Source organism: Achroia grisella, unplaced genomic scaffold (assembly GCF_030625045.1).
Source record: "Achroia grisella isolate CSIRO2021 unplaced genomic scaffold, CSIRO_AGI_Agris_v1 utg1245, whole genome shotgun sequence".
Classification (NCBI taxonomy): Eukaryota; Metazoa; Arthropoda; class Insecta; order Lepidoptera; family Pyralidae; genus Achroia; species Achroia grisella.
This window is the reverse complement of record NW_026712606.1, coordinates 644,532-672,050: the sequence shown is the minus strand read 5'-3', so window position 1 is coordinate 672,050 and position 27,519 is coordinate 644,532. Positions and strand designations below refer to the sequence as shown.

General features: G+C 36.5%; 2 protein-coding genes across 2 annotated transcripts; one reads left to right on the top strand and one right to left on the bottom strand.

Moving 5' to 3' along the window:
* Positions 1-14,539: 14,539 nt before the first annotated feature.
* LOC131854737 (uncharacterized) lies at positions 14,540-16,499 on the bottom strand. The gene is made up of 2 exons (XM_059205881.1): positions 16,486-16,499; positions 14,540-15,107 (listed from the first exon to the last, which is right to left on the bottom strand). The coding sequence occupies exons 1-2, from the start codon at positions 16,497-16,499 to the stop codon at positions 14,540-14,542; spliced, it is 582 nt and encodes a 193-aa protein (XP_059061864.1).
* An 831-nt stretch (positions 16,500-17,330) lies between these two features.
* Positions 17,331-23,899, top strand: LOC131854736 (uncharacterized). Its single transcript, XM_059205880.1, has 3 exons — positions 17,331-17,402; positions 18,874-20,106; positions 23,528-23,899. The coding sequence occupies exons 1-3, from the start codon at positions 17,331-17,333 to the stop codon at positions 23,897-23,899; spliced, it is 1,677 nt and encodes a 558-aa protein (XP_059061863.1).
* The last annotated feature ends 3,620 nt before the right edge of the window (positions 23,900-27,519 follow it).

The following is a 27,519-nucleotide window of genomic DNA, read 5'->3' as shown; positions in this document are numbered from 1 at the left end:
TTACTTCGCATTCGGACGCATTTACTTCCGCTTTGTCAAGTCACAGCATAAGAGTAAGAATAATAAGTGAAATTTTATGTAATTAATACAAAAATATGTAATAAATAAAATTATGAAAATAATTAAATTATAAGAATTGCGCCGTACCTCTGTGAAAACACGACACTTGCTTGGGCAGGTGGTAAATGCAACCGCGACTGCCTTAGCTGATCCGAGGTCAGCTTGGTGTGGATATCCCAAAATATACATTACTTTAAAGCTTCGCATACTCCCAAGTCAAGAGTTTCGCTTTTCAACTTCCAGAGTTCTTCTATGAAATTTATTTCAACACATATAAGAGGGAATACATGAGTTGCCATGTCGATTGAAAGCTAGCTTCAGTTAAAGTTTATTTAGAAAACTTTCCCTTCACTGTTTTCGTTATGGTATTCCTTTCTAGTGTTAGCTGCTATAAATATTTTGGCTATTTTAATGTAGGATGTCTTTAAAATTATTAAACGTAACATTTTGTAGCCTTTTTTGTATGTATTTAGTTATTGTAATTACTCGCAAACTTTATTTCTTATTTGAACTAAAAAATAAAATGACGCTGTTATCCCTAAGGTAATTTTTTCTTATAATCTAAATTTTAGGATCAATTATTCACTTATTAATGAACTTTATTAAAAAAAGTTAATTTTATTTTTCTATCACCCCAACAAAATACATTAAAAATTTTAATATTAAAATATTAATACATAACCTAAAATTTTTAATATATAAAACTCTATAGGGTCTTCTCGTCTTTTAATATTATTTCAGCTTTTTAACTAAAAATTAAATTAAACAAAGAAGTTGCATATAGATTTTTTTCTCTTTATACTGACAATAAATAATATAACTCATGTTAATTAAATATTAAATAGGGAAATAATTTGTATATTATTACATAGAATAAATATCTTATTACGTACTTATAGTACCAACCTACATACAGGTAGGTGGTAATATTCTATGATTTTATTCTTACAACCCATAATGAACAGCATATAATTCCTAACACTCAGCAAATAACCACTACATATTAATTAATAATAGAATAATAAATATATCCATTTTGACGCCATACAAGATCATTTTAAGAATTTCGTTACTTTTGACTGCGCATATCAAAATTATTTACCATTATAGTCGCATGCAAATTAATTCTAATATTTTCAACCGACTTCAAAATTTACTACAATATTTTTAACAAAGCCTTGGTGACTGCGTTGACGTGGACGATTACAACAACAGGTTCGTGGAAACTGTCCGTGCGGCTGGGTTTAAGCACTTCAAAACCCGCCGCGCAGAAAGAACCGGAAAAATATCTATCTCTACCCTCAAATTGATGGATGAATGGCGAAGTATGGTCCTGCAGTCTCCGACTGACGCTTCTCAGTATCGGCAACTTAGCAGGCAGATCTCTAAGTCCTTGACTCGTGACTTACGCCACTTTAACACAAATTGTGTAAAGGAGGCTATTGAGAGAAACAAGGGCTCAAAAGTCTTTAACAGGGATCTGGCTGCCGGACAGAGCCAGCTGACGCGACTTAAGACGGATGATGGCAGGATCGTTTCGTCTAAACCCGAACTTTTGAGGGAAATTGAGAAGTTCTATGGACAGTTATACACGACAACACGGGCGGGCACCTGTTAACAACACGGCGAAAGACCCTAGAGCCAAATTAACCCGACACTATACCGAAGATATCCCGGACGTCAGCCTGTACGAGATTGGTATGGCTCTTAAACAACTTAAAAACAACAAGGCGCCGGGCGATGATGGAGTTACTGCTGAGCTTCTGAGGGCTGGAGGTAGACCTGTTCTACGAATCCTCCGGAAGCTATTCAACTCCGTCATCCTCGAGGGCAAAACGCCTCAAGCATGGCAAAGGGGTGTGGTGGTTCTGTTCTTCAAGAAGGGAGACAAATCGCTTCTGAAGAATTTCAGACCCGTAACACTGCTGAGTCATGTTTATAAGTTGTTTTCGAGAGTCATCACGAATCGTCTCGCGCGCAGGTTTGACGACTTCCAGCCTCCCGAACAAGCCGGGTTCCGAAAAGGCTTCAGTACCATAGACCATATTCATACGCTGCGGCAGGTAATTCAGAAGACCGAAGAATACAACCTGCCACTTTGCTTGGCGTTTGTGGACTATGAAAAAGCCTTTGATTCGATCGAGACGTGGGCTGTGCTACAGTCTCTCCAGCGGTGCCAAATTGACTATCGATATATCGAAGCGTTGAAATGTTTGTATGAAAACGCCACTATGTCAGTTCGCCTCCACGACCAGAATTCGAAGCCTATCCAACTGCAGCGAGGTGTCAGACAAGGCGATGTCATATCGCCAAAGCTGTTTACCGCTGCGTTGGAAGATGTCTTCAAGCTTCTGGACTGGAGCGGGCTGGGCATCAACATTAACGGCGAGTACATCAATCACCTTCGATTTGCCGACGATATCGTGGTCATGGCTGAGACCCTGGAAGACCTTAGCAAAATGCTCGAAGACCTCAGTAGAGTCTCACAAGGAGTAGGTCTTAAAATGAACATGGACAAGACGAAAATTATGTCAAACGTCCATGTCGTACCTGCTCCCGTAAAAATCGGTGATTCTACACTCGAAATTGTCGATCACTACGTATACTTAGGGCAAACTGTCCAGCTAGGTAGATCCAATTTCGAGAAAGAGGTCAATCGTCGAATCCAACTCAGATGGGCAGCGTTTGGAAAGCTCCGATATATCTTTTCATCCAAATTTCAGCAGTGTCTCAAGACGAAGGTTTACGACCAATGTGTGTTGCCAGTGATGACTTACGGAACAGAGACGTGGTCGCTAACTATGGGCCCCATCAACAAGCTCAGAGTCACTCAGAGGGCAATGGAGAGGGCTATGCTCGGAGTTACTCTGCGTGATCGAATCAGAAATGAGGAGATCCGCAGAAGAACCAGAGTGACCGACATAGCCCGAAGAATTGCGACTTTGAAGTGGCAATGGGCAGGGCACATAGCTCGTAGGACAGATGGCCGTTGGGGCAGTAAAGTCCTCGAGTGGCGACCACGGACCGGAAGACGCAGCGTGGGAAGGCCTCCAGCAAGGTGGACCGACGATCTGGTCAAGATCGCTGGAAGGCATTGGATGCGAGCAGCGCAGGACCGATCGTCGTGGAGATCGTTGGGGGAGGCCTATGTCCAGCAGTGGACGTCTTCCGGGCTGCGATGATGATGATGATGATTTTTAACATATAGATTTGTGTTACGTTTTTAAGCAGCTACTTCACTAATTCTGCATTAGCTTTTTATAGAGATAAAGCTTATAATTAAGAGTAGGTACCCAGGAGAGTAGATATATCTAATTACAAACAAGGAAATGAGACGTCGAGCAAAGGGCTCAACTCTTGTTATTTATAGCTTATAAATAACAAGAGTTGAGCTATAAGCGTCAATAGAGTATTATAAATATTCAACTATTATTATAGTTACTTAGGCACTGTAATTATTAAGATATGTTTCTAGTAATGCTATATTTTGGAGATTTCTATAAAAATAGTAGATATCTGTTTATGAATGGTGATACAATAATGTATGCGGTAATGATAAAAACGATCGCTCCTAAGAATATCCTTCAATTCTTGTCCCTGACGGGTCTAGGTAGCGAACTTTTAAAAAGGGCGAGCACAATAGATGTATGTAGGTCGCAGTGCTACAGGTGCTACAAACATCTGACAATAGCCCAAACAACCCAATAAAAAAAAATGCGGTAATGATAGAAAATATAATATATTAATATGAATAAGAATGATTCATAGAGGCATTTGAACGGGTTTGGCATCAAGAACTTCTTTCTTCAACTTCGATATTCAACAGGTGCAACAAAATCATGGTCAATGGTAGTTACTCCGATAACAGGTAATAACAACAACCCATGGTACACAGGTAATAAAACAAGCATGGCTCTGTTCTCGCCCCGACACTGTTTCTGCTACCTCTCAATGATTTGTTAACCACTGTCCCACGTTTCCCTTGTGGAGGTAAACCGCGAGGAAACAGTTTGTGCCTGAAACCGAAAGGACTCTTACCAGAGTGTCCCATTGGAGGCGACTGAATTTAGTTCAATTTAACCAGGCCAAGGCATAAGCCTGCGCGTTCACCGCTGAGAAAACTTCCTTTGCAGTGGCCAGAACAGTCCATCACTATCTCTAAGAATATTGGGATTCTCGGTGTCAACATCTCTAGCAAAATTGAATTCCATTATCACCTCCAAGAAAAGGTTAGGCTAGCGTCCAAAAAGCTCGGAGTGTTCGGAGTGCACCAGATCTCATAGATCAAACAGTGGCCCAGAGACTCCTTTTATATAAGTTACAAGTATGCCGGCATATGGAGTACTGCACTCATCTTTCTCAGGATAGAAGAGAAGCGCCTGGATACCGGCTCGGTCTTTTTGACCCCGTTCAAAAACACGCTTTGAGAATCGTTGATGATACCGATCTCTGTATTGAACGACTAAGCATCTGACGAGATTTCGTATCGCTTTGTGTGTTCTACCGAATACAACGGACTGTGTTCTGTAGAATTATTCGATATAATGTCTACGGCTACACGAAAGAAAAACCTGACATTGTAACTCAGGATTGTTTGATATTGCTAGCAAAGATCACTAGTACACGCTGGTAAGAGTTATTACGTCCTAGAATAGAATAGAATAGAATAGAAAATCATTTATTCAAATAAACTTAATTTAAGCACTTTTGAATAGTCATAACAATTTGTTTTTTTATCTACCACTCGTTCGGAAAGCTGTCTCATCACAAGAAGAACGAGCAAGAAACTTGTGTGTTGCTCTTTTAAATAATCCTTGTAAGTTTACATTTACAAGTCGAAACGTGTGAATACAAACTACCAACAAGCACTAATTTTTTGGGTCAAATATAATCATGCAATAAGATTAAATCAGTCGTAGTGATAAGAGCAGACCAGTCCCTACAAGCAGCACTCGTTCACGAGTATGACGGATGAGCCAGCCATCACTGCGCTCGACCATATTTTAGGGAGCCCATTGACCCGGCCCACCACGCCGCCACATGTCTGGACATTTTAGTGAGCATGACTACTCATTCCACACGACCACGTCACAGCTACAAAAATTACTATATGGTAGTTACAGTATTCGCACTTTACATAAGGATGCATGCGGCAATCAATACAAAAGCCGCTACGCTATCATATATCAAGAAAGCAGTATGAAAATTAAAATTATAACGTTGTCCGCAAATAAACTTATTCTTGCTATATATTGCTATCATCTATAAATTCATCTATCTTATAATAGGCTTTTTTACATAACATTTGTTTAATATAAGATTTGAATTGCCTCTCTGTAAGATTTAGCGTAGACTCTGGCAGTTTATTATAGAATCTTACGCAATTACCATAAAATGAATTACTAACTTTGTGTAGACGGCATTTAGGTAAAATTAGCTTATTTTTATTGCGTAAGTTTCTACTTGTACAGTCTTTAAGTTTCTTGAAACTATCTAAGTTTTTCCTTGTATACATAATATTTTCATAAATGTACTGTGAGGCAACGGTGAGGATATTTGATTGTTTAAAGCATTGACGTAATGACTCTCTAGAACCCATACCATAAATAGAACGTATGGCTCTCTTTTGTAAAATAAATATAGTATTTATATCGGCAGCTTTACCCCATAGCAGTATGCCATATGACATAATGCTATGGAAATAACTAAAATATACAAGTTTTGCCGTCGCCACGTCTGTTAATTGCCTTATCCTTCTAATTGCATAAGCAGCAGAACTAAGTCTACTGGCTAATTTTGAAATATGGGGCCCCCATTGTAACTTCGAGTCCACTGTTATTCCTAAAAAAACTGTATCATTAACAAAATTTACTATTTCATCATTAAGCAATAGCTGCGTATTTACTTGTTTTACATTAGGCAGCGTGAATTTAATGCACTTAGTTTTGTTGGAGTTGAATAATAAATTATTACATGTGAACCAATTTAGTATAGCAGAAATAGCATAATTTACATCGTCTAATTGATTACATTGGCGACCAATTTTAAACACTAACGAAGTATCATCCGCAAATAACACTATATCTGCAACTTTCTCTACCATGTAGGGAAGGTCATTTATATAAATTAAAAAGAGAAATGGGCCTAATATTGAACCTTGAGGAACGCCCATTTTTATATTAGTTCCCTTAGACTTTACACCATCAATATCTACAGTTTGCACCCTATCCTCTAGATAAGTTTTCATTAGACTTAGGTCATTATCTCTAATACCATAATGTTTGAGCTTGTACAAAAGTGTTTCATGATCTACGCAATCAAACGCCTTCGACAAGTCACAAAAAACGCCGAGAGCATCCTGTGAGTTTTCCCATGATTCGAATATATGTGTAATAAGAGCTACACCTGCATCAGTAGTAGACTTGCCGGCAGTGAAACCATATTGCTGACTGTGAAGCAGTCCGTTATCCCTGAAGTATTTTAACATTTGGTTAAACATAATCTTTTCAAATACTTTACTTAGAACTGGCAAAATAGAAATTGGTCTATAGTTGCCTAGCTCAAATCTATCTCCAGATTTAACTCCTAGTAAACTACAACCCCCTCTGCCCTACCAATTCTTCCAGCTCTCAAGCTATATAGAATATGTTAATTTCTATACGTTATTTCTGGGAAGAGGACGACATCGTTGATAAAGGAATATAATTGTAAAATTAAACGAACTTACCTTAAGTGAAGTTCTATGGAAATTATACGAGATGCTTAGTCCGAGACACTAAGCGCCCACCCTTCCTGAACAATTATTTAAGACTAGAAGACTATTAGACTAACCTGAATTCTTACTTTTATTTGGATTAAATTGGTGTTTACAATTCAACCTACCTATGCCACCGGGGGTTCGTCTCTGTAATATAAAATAACCTAAAAACAATTCCCTCTATAACAGGACAACATAACAAGGATGAGGTTGAATGTTTACTAAAGGATTTTAAAACACTATTTGATGGAAAATTAGGTACAATTAACTGTTATATTGTCAAGATCCATATTCCTAACAATGTACGTCCTTAGGCTTTCATATTACGACCAGTTCCACGTCAACGTAGCCGAATTACGATCCTTTTTGGGTTCCATTACATACTATGGTAGATTTATAGACAATTTACATGTTAGATGTGCACCGTTGTATCGTCATTTGAAGAAGAACCAAAAATGGGACTGGATCAGCGAGGACACCCAAATAACAAACGATCTGAAAAATATTTTAACATCGAACGAAACACTTGTCCACTGTGATGAGAAAAAGCCTATCTACGTCAGTAGCGATGCCTCTGATAAAGGAATTAGAGCAGTGTTATTACATAAAATGAATAACATCATGCGTCCAGTCGCATTCACCTCTTTCCGAAACAGAACGTCGATACTCAACAGTCGACAAAGAAGCGTTAGGGATTGTTTATTCAGCAACAAAATTCCATCAATACCTTTATGTATGTTGTTGTAAAACCTTACGCCATTTCCATAAAATGAATTACTAACTTTCGTCAAACGGCACTTAGGTAAAACTAGTTTGTTGACATTACGTAAGCTTTTATTAGTGTAATTACCTACTTTTTTAAAACTGTTAATGTTTTTCCTGGCATATATAATATTTTCGTAGATGGATTGAGAAGCAACAGTGAGGATATTTGATTCTTTAAAACATTCACGCAAAGACTCCCTGGAACGCATGCCGTAAATGGAGTGGATGGCCCTCTTTTGCAAAATAAATACTGTATTTATATCAGCTGCTATATATAAAATAGCTAAAATACACGAGTTTAGACGTTGCCACGTCTGTTAATTGTCTATTCGCCAATTTAGAAATATGAGCACCACATTGCAGTTTGGAGTCTAATTGGTATCACAACCAAGAAATGCAGTATCATCAACAAAGTTAATAAGTTTATTGTTCAGTACAATTTTTGAGTCAACCAATTTTACATTGGGGAGCGTAAATTTAATACACTTTGTTATCTCCATTTAATAGCATATTATTAGCAGTAAACCATTTTAAAACAGAAGAAAGAGCACCGTTTACTTCTTTCGTATCATTAATATGTATATTAATAAAGTATCATCGGCAAACAGAACTATGTCTGCTATTTTTTCTTGTAATGTAAACTAAAAATAAAAAAGGACCAAGAATAGATCCCATTTTAACACTGTAAACTTCGGACGTTACACCATTTATTTCAACAATTTGCATTCTATTATCTAAATAGGATTTCATCATCTTTAGAGCTTCATTTTTAATACCGTAATATTCTAGTTTGAGTAAGAGTGTTTCGTGATCAACGTAATCAAATGCTTTTGAGAGATCACAGAATACACCGATAGCATCCTGAGACCTCTCCCAACAGTCAAAATGTGTTTCATTAAAGCTACATCAGCGTCAGTAGTTGATTTACTGGCCCTGAAGCCAAATTGCCGACTGTGAAGTAGTCTATTTGTTTTAAAGTGTTGAAGCATCTATTGAGCAGAGTGAGTAACATATTACTCACTCATTATTGACTGAGTAACATACCCGTAACAAATCAAAAACTTAGAAAAGAGACACTTAACGATAGAAACGTTAACAAAATTCAAAAACTTTATAACAAATTACACTAGCAAACACTGTTTTTGTCACACGAACTTCGTGATGATTTTTGCTTATGTTGATGTACCCTCATTAACAATATATAATAATTTTGTTTCAATCACGTCAAGTTTTTTTGTGACAGCTATATATTCATTTCTGACCTCAAATATGTGTCTTTTTTTTAATAACTTCATTTATACGACTGTATAACTATTGCATTCGACTAACTTACATGTTATATACGTTTGTTATATCGTCAACATGTCACGAAAGTGTTCTAACGACCCCGATAATTTTTGTTATATGTATGGAGAATTAACTTATATCTCAGCGTCGAAATTTTACTGCATTAACTGAACAGTGCTATTTAGACTATATTAGATTTCTTGTGAGGAATCAAATAAATCCTGGGTTCCACATAAATGTTGTGTAACGTATGTGAGACTGCTACAAAGGTTGGGCCAAACAAGAACCCAGACATATGTCATTTGCTATACCAATGATTTGGACCCAACCAAAGGATCATGTAAGTGACTGTTATTTTTGTTTGACTCAAACAAAAGGCACTACAACCAAGTCCAAACACACTACCCAGTATCCAAACTTGTCTTCGGATAACAGGCCCATACAACATAGTGACGAACTGCTTATGCCAAAGCCGCCAAATCGATCAGAAAATCTGGATTCTACTCTGGAACTTGTTCTAAGTCAGCACGATAAAGTATCTGATGATACTGACCTAATTTATGAACTATGTAGGCCCACAAATACGGCAACTAATGAAATGATAAGAGCTTTGAAGAAAAACTGAATGATCAGGAAAAACTTGCCTGGAAATGTTTTGTGAACGTTGTCCAAAATTTTCTAAGAAACCATAAATCGGAAAATTACAAAGACTTAATAAATGAACTTTTAATGTCATATAAAGCTTTGAGGTGTAATATGTCCCTAAAAATACATATCGCACGTCACAAACAATAGTGTATTATGTACAAAAACAGTGTTTTGAGATATCGCGTTTTGAAAGTTTGAAAATTCATAGCTCCTTGAATATGGTTTTAAATGTTCTAATTTATATACCTATTTGACGGGACATTATCCTACTTTATTTTTGTAAGAAATGAAGTAGCTACAAGGCATAGTTTTTATTTTATAAGTGATTTTATAAGGTCGGGTGAAGATAGTATTGTATAACCAGTTCAAATCGCCGCAATGACCGAGTCGCGATTGTATAACGCGAACGAAATGTGTTATAATCGTATATTTACAAGTAGTAATTTGAAATAATATATTACTAAAAGAATAAAATATGAGATTTTCACATTTAAAAATGAGATTAACTGAACCAAAAAAAACACTTAATTATAATTATACAGATTTATTAGTATATGAAATTGATGTAACGGCATAAACAATCAATTTTTGTTTTAAAATTTAGTAATGGGAATCAATTATAATCTAATTAGTTAGACTAATCTCTAATAATCACAGTATAGGATAGGATAGGAACGGAAGAAATAAAGTAATTCAATTTATTAAATAATAAAAGTAGATAATCCTACAAACAAAACAAAAATCAATTAAAACAAGACTCACAATGTAACAAAACCAATTATCACTTTGGCAATGGTTTTAAAATTAAAACTTAGTTTAGTCTAAATTTTACAAATAATCAGACTCATCAATTCTTATGTCATCGTCTTCTTGACTCATCAGTTCTATTTTCTTAGCACTTACAAAATTAACATAGTTGGTATTATAAAATATAATTAATATTAAAGTAATAATATTATCACCAATAGGTGTGTAAATATAACATATTAAATAATATAGAAAAAATATATTTTGTTAATTGAACAAAATATATTTCTTCTGTATAGTTCTAAGCAAATTCTTCAGTCTACATTTTGCTTATGACTACTAATTTTAACTAATTTTGGAAACTATGGAAATCAGTTTCATATTTTCTTAATTATAAAGATGATTATTTGTATTATCTTTATATACGTTTGTTTTATATTAAAATTATCTGTTGTTTTGGAATAATAATTTCAATCATATCGCACATTTTTTTGTCATAGAAGTCGTTAAACTATAATTTATGTATCATATAATACGGAGGATTTCTTTTAGCGGTTTTAAATATTCTAGAGGGCTGTAAATAAGACCAGATTTTAAAGATCTTTTGATGCCCTTTTCTATTGTAGAGTGGACAGCATCACCTTCCATTTGTGTATGTTCCTTTATCAAAAATTTGTGAGTGATACTCTTAATTTTATATTTATTTCCTGCATAGATATATGCTATTAACCTAGTTTTAGATTCCTCTTGGAAATTACCTTCATTGTTTTAGTAACTCTCATGGTACTCATATTCTTAGAACCTGTCGTACATGGTTTGTGTTATGTAGAGTCATTATCCAAATAAAATTTGTTGAAATGAGGAATACAGAGGAATCCTAGGCATATTGTATGATTGCTTATATCGGACAAAATTGTTGCTATTAGAGTATTATCTGCTGTGATATTATAGGTTTTATCTCTCAACGTATCGTTGAGAGATAAAACCTATAATATCACAGCAGATAATGTTCTAATAGCAACAATTTTGTATATTTTTAATATTTTTTAGGTAGTATTGTGAAACTCTCAAATAAAGGACTGTTCATTATCAAAGCACAGGGATTTATTACATGCTGAGAAGATTTCCGAAGAACAGGAGATATATTCGCAGGTCTGATGACTCCCTTATGTATTATATTGACGTACAAGATTTAGAAAGACTATTTTTTTCGAAAATCTACGTTGGATCATTAATGTCATCATTATTGGCGAAAGGATCACCATTCTCGTCTTTGGAGTGATCAGAAGTACTCTCATGATCATAGCACTGTCCTCAGCATTCTTTCTGTTATATTAATTTTCTTCATAATTCTGAGTTAATCTAAAATTTTAAATAAAAGTAAAAATAAATGCCAAAGAATAAAGTAATATATCATATAATAGTCGGTCACTGAACAACTATTACCGCGTAATACAATATTATTTCTAACAAGTAGATGGCTATAAAATATCATTTAGATATAATTTCGGTAAAAATTATATCTCTATTAAAACCTAACAACCAATAGAATATTATTTCTAGATAACATAGTAAATCGTGCTAGATATGACAAGCAATAGGATATTAAGTCATTATAATATTCTATAAAATACTTACATTTTACGTTTGCATGCCAAATTTAACAGTGATTTAGCTGTATCTCGAGAAAAAGATGAATAGAATAGAATAGAATAGAATAGAAAATCATTTATTCAAATAAACTTACATTGAAGCACTTTTGAATAGTCATAACATTTTTTTTTTTTAATCTACCGCTCATTCGGAATGCTGTCTTATCACAAGAAGAACAAGCAAGAAACTTGTGTGTTGCTCTTTTAAATAATTTATTCTTACTTACAATTTAAGTTTAAGTGTGTGAATACAAACTACCGATTAGCACTAATTCAATGAAATAATAAAAAATGTCTGATGACCGTGTATGTTGAACGGCAACTGAGTAAACAATAATGCGATTGTTTTGACTGGAGCGTTAATGAAACGAGTGAACAGGCAATAAAGAAATGTGTTGCCATATCTTTGGAACTACGTACGCTAAAAATAACATTGTCTTGCCAGTTTGTAGAGAAAAAAAATCTAGTTTCTCAATCACGAAAAAAAAAATTTTGGGTTTCTTCAAGATAATACCCTATTGTTTGTGACGTGCGATATGCTGGACTCTCATCTGGATTTCTTTCCGGCAAATTTGGGTGCTGTGAGGGACGAACAAGGCGAAAGGTTCCATCAGGACATTTCCTTAATGGAGAAGCGCTATCAAGGGAACTGCCCAGGAATGCTAGCAGATTACCATTGGAGACTTAAAAAAAGACCTTCCAGAAGCCAAATATTCACGAAAATCATAAGTATTTTTTCTATATTAAGCTATAATTTCTCTAAATGTAGCTCATGTTTGTATTTTTTAAAATATATGAAAATATATGTTTTGATGTCACAGCAAAACCTGACGTGTACATTTTTTTTCATTCACATATTATTGTTTAGTGGCCCTAGTACTTTCAAAATTTGATATAAGTTTTCATGTGACAAAAAAAAGTTAAAATTTTGTTAACCAGTGTTATTGGCCGGAAAAAAAGAACTACCAATAAAAATCCATACTTGCTTCGAGAAACGAGAACAATTGTCATTTGAAGATGGAATTATCCTATGGAACTGAAAACTATGTATACCAAAAAAATTACAATCAGTCATACTAGAAATATTACATGAAGGACATAATGGGGTAAATGCTATGCAGTCACTGGCAAGATTGCACTGGTCAAACATAGACAAAGATATTCAAATTTTTTCGAAACATTGCAAATTCTACCAATCTTCGAAAACCAACACTAACTCTGCACCGGTGTACCCTTGGGGAGTGCCGCCTGAACCATGGCATAGATTACATATAGATTTTGCGGGACCATGTCTCGGGTACATGTGGTTTATAGCAATAGATGCTTATACAAAATGGCTGGAAGTTATACCAATGAAATCAACAACATTAGGAGCAACAATAACCGTCGTAGGCCATGAGCTGTTTCAGGTAAGGGAAAATTCCTGATGGTTTCGACACGATCTGGTGGTGGTTGTGTACCTGCTGATGAAATGTGACTGCCCAAGAATGTAATTTCTGGAACACCGGACTTGCATTTGGCAATTGCAAATGGCAAATTGATGACGATTCCGTATTGAGCTAAACGTTGAAAAAGCAGTCGGAGGTGTTCTGCGTGCTGAGCGGCATCGCGCGAGTAGATGAGGACATCGACGATGTATGGAAAGCAAAAAGTAAGTCCCCGTGTGACCTCATCGATGAAACGCTGGAATGTTTGACCAGCGTTTCTGAGACCAAACGTCATGTAGGGAAATTCGAATAGTCCGAAAGGAGTGGTAATGGCTGTCTTGCATATATCAGCTGGATTGACAGGAATTTGCTGGTAGGCTTTTACCAGATCAATTGTACTGAAGATGGTGGCTCCTACCAGATTGTGTGAAATGTCCCCGATGTACCGAACCGGATATCTATCACTAATAGTGCGCGCATTTAAGGCCCTGTAGTCACCACAAGGTCTCCAAGTGGCATCCTTTTTAGGAACTAAATGGAGTGGTGAAGACCAGGCACTGCTGGATGGTTTAGCAGTACCGGCAGCAACCATGTCGGCAAATTCTTTTTGGGCAATCTGAAGTTTCTGGGGAGCAAGGCGACGAGGACGGCATGATAATGGCGGTCCGTCAGTAGTGTTAATGAAATGCACTGTATTATGTTCAACATCGCGACGAAGACCGGGTGGACGAGTGAGTTCCGGTTATTCCTGTAAAATTGTTAGAAAGGGTGAGTCTTTAGAATCACTAATAATGGTCTTGACGCTGGGCTAATTAGATGACGCGCACTGAATCTGATGACGAAGACCGGTTGTTCCATCGACTAGACATCTATGGGTACAATCTGGCAAGAGATTGTAATGACCGAGGAAGTCGGAGCCGATGATAGGAACGCTGACGTCAGCTATAATGAAATCCCATGCAAAACTCGTCGAAGACCTAGGTTGAGATTGAAACGCAGAGTACCGTACGTCGTAATAGCACTGCCATTGGCTGCTTGCAGCACAAAGTCAGATTTATAGGCGTGGGAACGAAGGGCGCTTTTAGGATAGCAGCAGATATCGGAACCTGTATCTACGAGAAATCGTCGCTTACTGTATGAATCTGTTACAAATAAACGGCGGCTTGAAGTGGGATGAGTGGAGTCGGTCGTCGCCTTTACTGACTCCCGTTCGTGTTTAAAAATGAATCGTGCTGCCAGTTACAAGGAGTAGTACAGTGTAGCGCCTTCTCTTTAAATGTACGGTGGTACCAACATGTCCTAGGTTGAGGGCTCCTACTGCGACTTTGACGTGATTGTGGAGTCCGAGACCTGGACCGACTTCCCTGTCTCTGATAGGCTGTCAATGAAGCTACCTGCTCTGTGAGTTGGTCGATACGCTGAGAAAGAATGGCAAATGGGTCGACGCTTGAAGATGATGTAATAGGCTGAGGTGATATACCAGCAACTGAGGTGGAACTAGCAAGTGGTGTTGCAGGAGATACTTCCATAATGCGGTCAGCTAGATCCGCTACCTTCTCTAATGGAAGATCCTGTGCAGCTAATATGGTCTGAAGATGAGTGGGGAGGCGACGCATCCAAAGTTGGCGAAGTATGCCTTCGTCGTCACGAAGTGAGTCCCCCGTGAGAGACTTGAGGTGCCTCAGAAATTGTGAGGGTCGCCTATCCCCCAGCTCCTCATCACTTAAAAGCTGCCGGACTCTTTTTTCCTCAGATGCCGATAGTCTGCGGATTAAATCGGCTTTAAAAAAAAAAAAAAATATGTATTTGTCTTCCGCGGGTGGTTTGATGATTATATCTTCTACCTCAGCAGCCTGGCTTTGTGACAAATTACTGATAATATAATTAAATTTAGTGGAATCAGCGGTGATTCCAGATAGTTCAAAATTTGCGTCAACCTGCGCGAACCACAATGCCGGACGGTCAGACCTGAAAGGAGGTAATTTTACAGAAACCCTATGCACCTCCGAGGCTATCCGTAGAATCGCCACATATTGAATTTTTTTTTTTGACTACTCTAATGCTGTCAGCTGTAGCTGGCCTTTACAGCTTCACCAGATGATAGGGTTCGAATACAGATGGCACTAAAAAACCCACGGTAGGACTTATAAAGCCGCTGAAGGCCAACTCCCGCCTGACGGATACGACTTTAATTTGAGGGCACCGCTACGAAGGGCGCCCGGCCAGGCGCAGGCGCCCGGTTGATTGCGCGGTATGGTGTGTTTGAGGTCGTTGTTTTCGCCGGTGAGGACGGTGTCATGTGTGTGTGTAAATGTGTTGTCGGGATAGAACGGATGGACCCGTAGAGCTGTTAACTACCGTTATGGGGTCGTCGGGATCAAAGAGAACGTGCCACGGGCGACGTTGTCGCGTATGTAGGATATGTCTCCTCGGTGCGTCGACTATACTGACTATAAGAGGTTTCAAGTGAGATTGAGCAGAGTCGAAGTAGCGTCGAGACACTTCCTTCATGAACTGCTTGATAGAGGGCAGATTAAAGTAACCCAAACACAGCATAAATAACACACAAAATAGTAAACACAGCATGAACAGCGAGCGCGATGATGTCCCAAGCGGGGATGATGTCCGGGGGCGCGGGGCGTCGGACAATATAGCTGCGGCCGGCTGCCGGCCGCACACAGCGACACACTGATTTTTAACGCCGTATCAACCGCACGCGCATCTTTAGTTTATTTTCATAGCGTTCCGTATTATTAATGTCGGGCTAAAGCGTTGTAATATAAAGTTCTAGTAATAAACGCATTGGAGAATCTATAACAGTCCACTCTTTCACTCCCTGACGCCTCCAAATTGGTCCTTCAACCACTACTTGGACGACTGGAATTTTATTGCGACGCAAGCAGCATCTAACAACGGCGCACTGGCTTCTTTCAACGGCGCATTGGCTTCATTCAACTGCGCACTGGCTTCTTTCAACTGCGCACTTCAACGTTGCTGTTTAGTCTTCCGACCAGAATTCTACGGGTCTTACAACGCACTAAGAGAAGAACAAGAAGAGGATTACCTATATGGATAGTGCATAAAGACCGTGAGATCGTTCCATTATCTTATCTTTACACATCCATCCTCATATCATCTTCACTTTAACTTCTCCATTATCATAATCATTCCATCATAATTACCATTCATGTAATTATCATTTTCATTACAAACCATAAAAGGTTATTGCCATTTACTTCATTAGTTATTTGCAGTCATAGTATATATATGCGTGATTCCATAGTGTACTGCGTAGTACTGCATAATAATGCGTAGATAGTGATTGATTAGCAAATCTTATTATTATTTTAATCACACACAGTCATTTAACGAATTAATCACAATCAATATCATATTCATAACCATAATACGTGGCATTCTTTCATAAAATCATAACGTAATTAATAACATTATAACCTTAAAACAAATAATTGATCTTGCAACTTGTAAATAGTAGAAATGCAATTAATATCATTAGTCTGCGTTTAGTTGCTTCACTAATAACCAATAAGTATACAATATTTCTATTACTGTGTATTAATTTTTGTTTTTTTTTTCCTAGGTCGTTCGGTAGTTTGACTTTGTACTACTGTTTTTAAAACTGCGAAGCGTGGTGCAGAAACATTAAACAGATTAGTATCGTTTCTATTTGCTACTTTATAAAAATAGTAATTTAAAACAATCACCTATAACAAAATAAAAATAATTATTCTTTTTATTTCCTTTTATTTGCAATTCAACTTCATCATATAGTATTCATTCAACTCATCTTAATTAACGTTTACAATGTCAGAATCTAAATCAACACAACTAAATCAATTAATTAAAAGACGTGGAACATTTAAAAGTAAACTTACAAATTTTTGCAATTATATTAATATTTTAAAAGAGAGTTCCGCTGTTAGCAATGCAGCCATTCAATTTGAACTGCAATCGCGTATTGATAAAATGGAATTACTATATTCTGACTTTGATAATCTTCAGGGTGAGATCGAGGAACTCGCTTATCTAGAGGATAGGGTGCAAACTGTAGATATTGATGGTGTAAAGTCTAAGGGAACTAATATAAAAATGGGCGTTCCTCAAGGTTCAATATTAGGCCCATTTCTCTTTTTAATTTATATAAATGATCTTCCCTACATGGTAGAGAAAGTTGCAGATATAGTGTTATTTGCGGATGATACTTCGTTAGTGTTTAAAATTGGTCGCCAATGTAATCAATTAGACGATGTAAATTATGCTATCTCTGCTAAAATTGGTTCACATGTAATAATTTATTATTGAACTCCAACAAAACTAAGTGCATTAAATTCAGCTGCCTAATGTAAAACAATCGCAGCTATTGCTTAATGATGAAATAGTAAATTTTGTTAATGATACAAGGAATAACAAACAATGGGGGCCCCATATTTCAAAATTAGCCAGTAGACTTAGTTCTGCTGCTTATGCAATTAGAAGGATAAGGCAATTAACAGACGTGGCGACGGCAAAACTTGTGTATTTTAGTTATTTCCATAGCATTATGTCATATGGCATACTGCTATGGAGTAAAGCTGCCGATATAAATACTATATTTATTTTACAAAAGAGAGCCATACGTTCTATTTATGGTATGGGTTCTAGAGAGTCATTACAATGCTTTAATCAAATATCCTCACGTTTCACAGTACATTTATGAAAATATTATGTATACAAGGAAAAACTTAGATAGTTTCAAGAAACTTAAAGACTGTACAAGTAGAAACTTACACAATAAAAATAAGCTAATTTTACCTAAATGCCGTCTACACAAAGTTAGTAATTCATTTTATGGTAATTGCGTAAGATTCTATAATAAACTGCCAGAGTCTACGCTAAATCTTACAGAGAGGCAATTCAAATCTTATATTAAACAAAAAAAGCCTATTATAAGATAGATGAATTTATAGATGATAGCAATATATAGCAAGAATAAGTTTATTTGCGGACAACGTTATAATTTTAATTTTCATACTGCATATATGATAGCGTAGCGGCTTTTGTATTTTATTGCCGCATGCATCCGTAACTACCATATAGTAATTTTTGTAGCTGTGACGTGGTCGTGTGGAATGAGTAGTCATGCTCATTGTCAGACATTTGAAATGGGCTCCCAAAATATCGCAGCTGGCTCATCCGTCATACTCGTGAACGAGTGCTGCTTGTAGGGACTGGTGCTCTTATCACTACGACTGATTTAATCTTATTGCATGATTATATTGGACCCAAAAAATTAGTGCTTGTTGGTAGTTTGTATTCACACGTTTCGACTTGTAAATGTAAACTTACAAGGATTATTTAAAAGAGCAACACACAAGTTTCTTGCTCGTTCTTCTTGTGATGAGACAGCTTTCCGAACGAGTGGTAGATAAAAAACAAATTGTTATGACTATTCAAAAGTGCTTAAATTAAGTTTATTTGAATAAATGATTTTCTATTCTATTCTATTCTATTCGCTGACGATCCTGATCAGAGGTATCAGGAACGAGACGTGTTCGAGAACCAGTATTACTCGGCTGTCGCGACTGCTAAAACCCTGTGCCAGTCATCATCAACTTCGTCACATTCCTCAAATCACGAGGTAAGCTCTCATGATGCTTATGCGCACAAACACAATAGTTTCGTACGTCTTCCCAAGATACAGTTACCTTTTTACAATGGCAGTTACCAGCATTGGCTTGAATTCCGCGATACCTACATTTCTATAGTTCATTCCAGCACGGTCATTGACGACATAAACAAATTTCATTATCTTCGTGCTTGTTTGCAAGGCAGTGCAGCCCTTTTCATCAAAAGCTTAGATTTTAAGGCTGAGAATTATGCTGCCGCATGGGAATTGTTGTGCAAGAGGTACGATAATAAACGCTTGCTTGTAAACAATCATGTTCACGCCCTTTTCAATGTAAATGCCATCAAAAAAGAATCTAGTAAAGCCTTGCATTACATAGTTGATGTCACAAATAAAAATCTTAAAGCTTTGGCTACGCTTGACCAGCCTACAGAAAGTTGGGATACTTTAATAATTTATATGATGTCAACTAAATTAGATATTGTCACAAATAGGGAATGGGAGGAATACAGAAACAATCGCAACGATCCACCTACTCTAGATATTTTTTTAACCTTTTTAACTAACAGAGCAGATCTTTTGGAGACTTTGGAGGAGGCAAAAAATAACAGAGGTAATTCTGAATCTAATCATATTCACAAATCCAATAGCTTTATAATTTCTTCAGGTAAAAATAAATCATTTTCATGTCCATTATGCTATCATGAGCACTATTTATTTAATTGTGATGCCTTCAGAAAGCTTCCTGTTGAGACGCGTATTGAAAAGGCTAAGACCTTTAAAATATGCTTAAATTGCCTTCGGCCTGGTCACCACGAATCACGCTGTAAATTGTCACATTGCAAATATTGCAAATCCAAACACAACACGCTTCTTCATCTCGATATTCATAATGAGCCTGTCGCACATGACAGCGTTGTGTTATCTGCTGAACCATCTCAGTCTTTAATTAACACAAACCATATTTTGCTATCCACAGCTATGGTCAAGGTGCTCGACGGCCATGGAAAATCACATGCCGCTAGAGTCTTATTAGACAATGGAAGCACAGGAAACTTTGTCACAAAGGAATTTTGTGCCAAACTCAATCTTCTTACCAACGCTACGAATTCAAGAGTAACAGGCATCAATCAACAGGTATCCACGAGTTCATTGTCATGCTCTCTTACATTGGAGTCTTATTGTGGTGGCTACAGGACGGATATCAATTGTTTCGTTTTACCTAACATCACTGCCTTACTTCCAAATACATATATAGATGTGCATAACTTAGAAATACCGCCTGGGGTTTGCTTAGCCGATCCAAATTTCAACGTGCCGTCATCCATTGATATCCTTGTAGGTGCGGACGTCTTCTGGAATGTGATCGGTACAAATCGTATCCAACTAGGCAAGCACAAGCCAACTCTTTTTGAAACCAAACTCGGTTGGTTGGTTTCTGGTAGCATTTTTCAACCTAGTCCCAAACAACATATATGTATGTTTTCAAACGACCATACCGACTTAACCCGATTTTGGGAACTAGATACAATTACATCAAATTATGAGTTCACTCCAGAAGAACAGGCATGTGAACGTGATTTTATAAATTCTACACAGCGTAACATAGATGGACGGTTTGTAGTTTATATGCCGCTCAGGGAGCCTCCTGACGTTTTAGGCAATTCATATAATGCTGCAAAAAATAGATTTCTTTCCCTTGAGCGTCGCTTAGAAAGAGACGTACATTTGAAACGTCTATATATAGAATTTATAAATGAATATGCCAATCTGGGACATTTGAATGAAGATACATGTAGTAGTAATAAAAACACAATTCAATGCTACTTGCCACATCATGGCGTTCTTAAAACTAGTACAACCACACAACTACGTGTTGTATTCGATGGTTCTGCCCCTACGTCCTCAGGCAAGTCTCTTAATGACATACAACGCGTAGGTCCTACTGTGCAGGACGATTTATTAGCTATATTATTACGCTTTCGACAACATAAATTTGTTGTGTCAGCCGACATTGAAAAAATGTATCGGCAGATATTATTACATGAATCACAACGTCCATTACAAAAAATATTATGGAGGTTCGATCCCTCCCACCCAATTAAATCATATACCCTAAATACACTTACTTACGGCACGGCATCAGCGCCGTTTCTAGCCACTAGATGTCTCACACAATTAGGTCATGAGTCCAGTGATTCTCAAGTAAAACGCGCTATTTGTCATGATTTTTATGTTGACGATTTTTTGTCCGGTCATGATACAATTGAAGGCTGTATATCATTATGTCAAGGTGTTATTGATACACTTCATTCAGCCAAATTTAATTTAAGAAAGTGGCATTCAAATAATTTGTTTATTTTATATAGTATAAACCAAAATAATGAGATATCTGGTAGCGTAGATCTTAGTGCAAAAGAATGTGCAAAAACATTAGGTATTTATTGGAAGTGTTCAACTGATTATTTATCATTTTCTATTAATATTACACCTCAAGATAAAGTAACAAAGAGATTTATTTTGTCTACAATTTCGCAAGTGTTTGATCCTCTAGGTTTAGTATCACCATGCATTGTTGAAGCAAAAATATTAATGCAAAAATTGTGGATACATAAATGCTCTTGGGATGAAAGGGTCCCAAAAGACATAGAAATTATTTGGTCAGAGTTTATACAGTTCTAGTTAAATAAACTTGAAATTCCTAGGTGCATTAAAAACGACAAAACAAATAAAACAGAAATACATATATTTACAGATGCTTCGGAGAAGGCATATGGTACATGCATATACGTAAGAAGTATAGCGATAGCGATGAATCAATTAATGTCCGTCTTTTGGCTTCCAAAAATAAGATAGCTCCACTTAACACCACCACCATTCCCCGACTTGAACTATGTGGCGCGCTCTTAGGAGCAGGACTATTCATGAAGGTAATGACGTCAGTTACTCTTGAATTTAGTTGTAGTGTATTTTGGACTGATTCTACCATCATCTTAGGCTGGCTCTCTTCTCCACCAAACCATCTTAAACCATTCGTACGTCACCGAGTTTTAGAAATACAAGAAAATTGTCATTATTGGCGGTATGTACCTACCAAATTAACCCGGCAGATTTAGTGTCTCGAGGTGTTAGAGCAGATTTATTAGGTAATTCCTCGTTGTGGTGGACAGGCCCTGCCTTATTAACACGAGATTCCTCTCAAAGGCCCACTAATCCAAATAAATACACTTCCAATTTACCAGAAACAATTCAAACATTCCATATTAATAACAAGCTATCAAAAAATAATAATAACACCAATTTAATTTCATCACTAATAAATAAATTTTCATCGCTTACAAAATTACAACGTGTACTTGCATTTGTCTTAAGGTTCATTAATAACTGCCATAAAAATGCAAGTAAATTACACAATAACTTGTCATTATCAGAATTAAATAATGCCACAAATTTTCTATTACGTACAGCTCAGCAGGATTCATTCCCTGAGGAACGTGAGTTACTATTACTCAATAAGCATTTACCCCATAAAAATAGACTTCTGTCATTGACACCGTTTGTTGGTTCTGATTACCTCATCCGCGTGGGTGGCAGGCTTAGTGATTCTCACTACGACTACAACGTTAAACATCCTATCCTTCTATCAGGTAAACATCGCTTATGTGAATTAATATTCGAAATGCTTCATAAAAAACACATGCACTCTGGTCCACAATTACTACTAGCCACCGCCAGACATAATTATTGGCCAATAGGCGGCACTATTTTAGCGAAACGTATAGTTCGTTCGTGTGTTAGATGCAGTAGATTCAAGGGGAAGACTGTCCAGCCCTTGATGGGTAACCTACCAGAAAAACGAGTCCATTTAGAATGTCCCTTCTTAGAAACAGGTGTCGATTATGCTGGACCAATGCTGATAGCTGACCGCAAAGGTAGAGGCTGTAAACTTATAAAATCATATATTTGTGTGTTTGTGTGTCTAGCCACAAAGGCCGTGCATCTGGAGCTTGTCTCTGATTTAACCAAAGAAGCTTTTATTGCAGCACTACACAGGTTTATAGCACGTCGAGGTAAGCCGCAGACGCTGTTCTCGGACAAATGCACGACCTTTATTGGAACTTTCCATGAGCTCTCCAAACTTCTCACACAATCATCCTTGACTTCGGGTTTAGCTGAAATAGGTATCAACTTTTCATTCATACCTGCCTACACTCCTCACTTCGGTGGTTTATGGGAGTAACTCGTGCGATCCGTAAAACATCATCTTAGGCGCGTTTTGGATATGACTCACTTAAACTATGAAGAAATGGCTACTCTTCTTATTCAAATAGAAGCCATCCTAAATTCTCGCCCCCTCACACCTCTATCTGATAATCCATCCGACTTATATCCCCTTACTCCTGCTCACTTCCTTGTTGGACGATCTCTGATCTGTTTGCCACATCCTGATATCGTCAATCGCCGAGCTAGCTCTCTTCAGTGTTTCCAACGCATCGAGCTACTCAAGCAACACTTCTGGAGTCGATTTTCTAAATAGTATGTTTTATGGCTCCAAAAGAAAACCAAATGGCACCGGTCCTATGGCGAGCTGAAAGAGGGAAAGTTCGTCGTTATCAAGGAGAAGACGTCTGCTCCATTGATGTGGCTTCTGGGACGCGTTGTACGTATTCTGCCTGGAAGAGACGGCGTAGCAAGGGTTGCAGACATCCAAACGAAGAGGGGTGTCATTCGCCGGGCATACAATACCATATGCCCCCTGCCTGTCAAGAGCTTTGAACTTGGCACTTCAACGCGGGGAGTCTATGGTCAAGCCATAAACAGCGAGCGCGATGATGTCCCCGGGGAGACCCGGGGGCGCGGGGCGTCGGACAATATCGCTGCGGCCGGCTGCCGGCCGCACACAGCGACACACTGGTTTTTAACGCCGTAATAACCGCACGTGCATCTTTAGTTTATTTTCATAGCGTTCCGTACTATTAATGTCGGGCTAAAGCATTGTAATACAAGTTATAGTAATAAACGCATTGGAGAATCTATAACAGTCCACTCTTTCACTCCCTGACGCCAACAAGTGACTTGTTAACTTCGGCTAAAATTATATCAATGTAATCAGAATATCTTAGTTGGCCATCCATGAGAATACCAAGATCTTGTAATGTAATGACTTCTTGTAGTTTGGTACCGTTAATAAAATAATGTGATCTGAAAGGTCTATGTTTTCTGCTAAATTTAATATGGTAACATTTTAAAATATTGGTACAACAATTAAATGTATCAACATTTTATTATCATTACACCACTTAGTAAAGCTATCAATATCATCCTAAAATATTTCCATGTTCAAGCTATTTGCAACCGTCTTACTAATTTAAAGTCATCAGCAAAAAGATAACCTGTACTGTGCTTAATATTATCTGTAATGTCATTTATAAAAACATTGAAAAATAAAGGTCTCAATATAGAGCCCTGGGGTATTCCTGAAGTTGCCGTAAGAGACTAAGACTGAACACCATTGAACACGACTCTTGCGTAACGACTATGAAGGTAAGATACACATCATTTGCGTAGGTTGCCAGTTATTCCAAACACATCCAATTTTTCAGCTATGGTTTACTTTATCGGAAGCTTTACTAAATTCTATGGTTTTCTTTATCGAAAGCTTTTGCAAAATCGGCGTACACCACAACTACCTACAGAGCTTAAGGAAGGTGTTGATCAAAATGTACACATTTTGATCAACACCTTCCTTAAGCTCTGAGGTATATAGTGAAAGATTGGTGTTGATAACTGATCTTCCTGCCATAAATCCATGCTGATTATATGTTATGTACTTTTGTTTGTATATATACAAAACAGAATGTACCATTGTTTCTAACTACTTAGACATAGCCGACAATGTGATATTGGTCAGTAATTAGATATCATACCTTTATTTCTATTCTTGTATATTGGTAATATATTAACTGCGTTTCAATCATTGGGAAAAATTCCGGTTTGGAGTGGTAAAATAATACATAGCGGGAGAGCCACTGTGTGAGCACACTTCACTAGAAAGAGTGGGTGTATGTTGTCTGGTCCTGCTCCCTTTTTAAGTCAAGCGTCCTAAGTTTTTTAATAACTTCCTGAGGCGTCATAGAATATTACCTATTGTGTCATGCGTGTGGACTGTTATTGTAGGAGTATCCAATGATTTGTTACTGTGATCATCATATTATTATCCAATGATTTATTACTGTGATATTCATACACGGTGGAATAGTGGCAAACATGTCTGAAATCTGATTTGCATCAGAAGATGTATTATTATTTAGGGTCGTGGTGTTTGGGTATGATGAGCTATTTTTGCGCAAATTTTTTATGTTGAAATTTTATTGTATGAAATTTTTTGGGTTACTTTTCAATTTTATTTATGTATATATATTATAGCATTTATTTTATTAATCTATTACAATTTTATTATTTTTTGTTTCAGTAAATGTATTAGGTGAGATAAAAACCAAACAGTGTATGAACTATTGCGAATTCTTGTCATAGGAATGTAAGATTTGATGGCGTCACGTAATATGTTATAAAATTTTGTCACCATTTCATTAATACCGCTGCAGGAGCCAAATTCATCCCATCAGGATATCGATTTAAGGTACGTGGTAATAATCTTTATAGAAATTACACCTAGTAGGTATTTGTATTTTTGGACTTACTTCTCTTATTTTTAATAATAACTTCTATTTTCAGAGACGGGTGATATTTCTAATAGGCCTTTAACATTCAGAGATATTCAGGATTTCGTCATTATATAATAGCAAATCTAATGTTTGATAGTTAGTAACGCAATTGTATTGTTTAAGGTCATTAAGTGTTAACAAGTCGACAAACTTACATAATAGCTCACGGTCGCTGTAACCTGCAAGAACTGCGTAGAGGACATTGTTATCACTATAATTTGGATGTTAATGTATACTGCTCATGTTGAAGTCACCGGCGATTATAGTATAATTTCAATTTGTAGATGACTCTAAAATTCTATTAGTATTGTCAACAAATATCTTTAATGTTTTATCTTTAACAGGTGGTGGTAAGTATACAGCATATAGTTTAATAGTAATGGATTTATTCCTCAGTATACTAATTATTAAGAATACACTTCTTCTTTTAATGTTCTATTTCAATCCTCTTTTAATTAACAACTAACTTTACTTTTATAAAACTAAAGAAAATTCTCGAACGTTTTTTTATCAAAATCCACACTTTTCACAGATGTTTTTTTTTCATATGACATGACTTTGACAATATACATTTTACATTATGTCAAATAGTCTACCTAGCACCCCTCTGGCTATTTAAACTTTAGAGACAACAACTTTAAAACAATATAAAACTTTTGTATCTTTCGCTTAAATGTACAATTTTGCCCCTCATGGGATAGTTAAACAAAAAAATAATTTTAAATAAGTACTTGAAATCTACTGTTCCACATTTTAAGGAATAAATCATATAATTAAATGTATAACAAAATAACTATTATTATATAATCATTGATTTTATTAACGAATTCTCAATTTATCTCTAAACTTTTTAAATTTTGATTTCCCCAATGATTTAATAAATATATCAGCAATATTTTCTTCACTGGAAACTTTATCTATTGTAATCTCTAGTTTGTTTATCATATCACTTATGAAATCGACAGCCACTTTAATATGTCTCGATTTTTTAGTAACTGAACCATTTTTAGCTATACCTATTATATATGTTGTTACATTTTCAATCACAACATTCAAATCATTCAACACTTCTTAAAAAAATAGAATTTCATCAACACCATCGGCCAATGCAATATTCAGCAAATCTGGATGAACGAGATAAATACTTTTGTTTTATAGACTTCCACAAGACAGGACAACCCTTAACAAAGATTATGAAACCAGTCGCGGACTTTGAATCATTTACGTCAACCGCCCAATCAGCATCAACAAAAGTATTCGACCAAGCTGAATCTGATTTAGTAAATACTAACACTTGTTCACGGGAGTGATAAAGATATATCAAGACTCTTAGAGCATACTTATAAATCTGTAGAGTACAATAATTCGTGAAACTACTCAAATACCCATCTGAATAAGAAATGTCAGGACATGTAGAAGTAGCAATGTATAATCATCAATATTGCTAAGCAATAATATACATATAACTCCATCATCCCGAATGTACAAACAATTATCAACTGAACTGCGACTGAATTTCAATGAATGAATAAAACTATCAATGCATTCATACCAGGTTCGTGGTGCCTCTTTCAGCCCATATAATGACTTACACAAGCGATATACCCTGCGATCTTCGTTTTTAAATCCATTTGGTTGTTTAACATAAACTTCGGATTTAATCTCTCTATTGAGAAAAGAGTTGTCACATCCATTTGATGAATAAAGTAACCTGTCTGAAGACTAACTGGCAAAACAGCCCGTAAAGTTCCCATTTTTGTAACAAGTGCATAGATTTCTTCCATTAAGTCTGTTTGCTGAAATCCTCGAACCACAAATCTTGCTC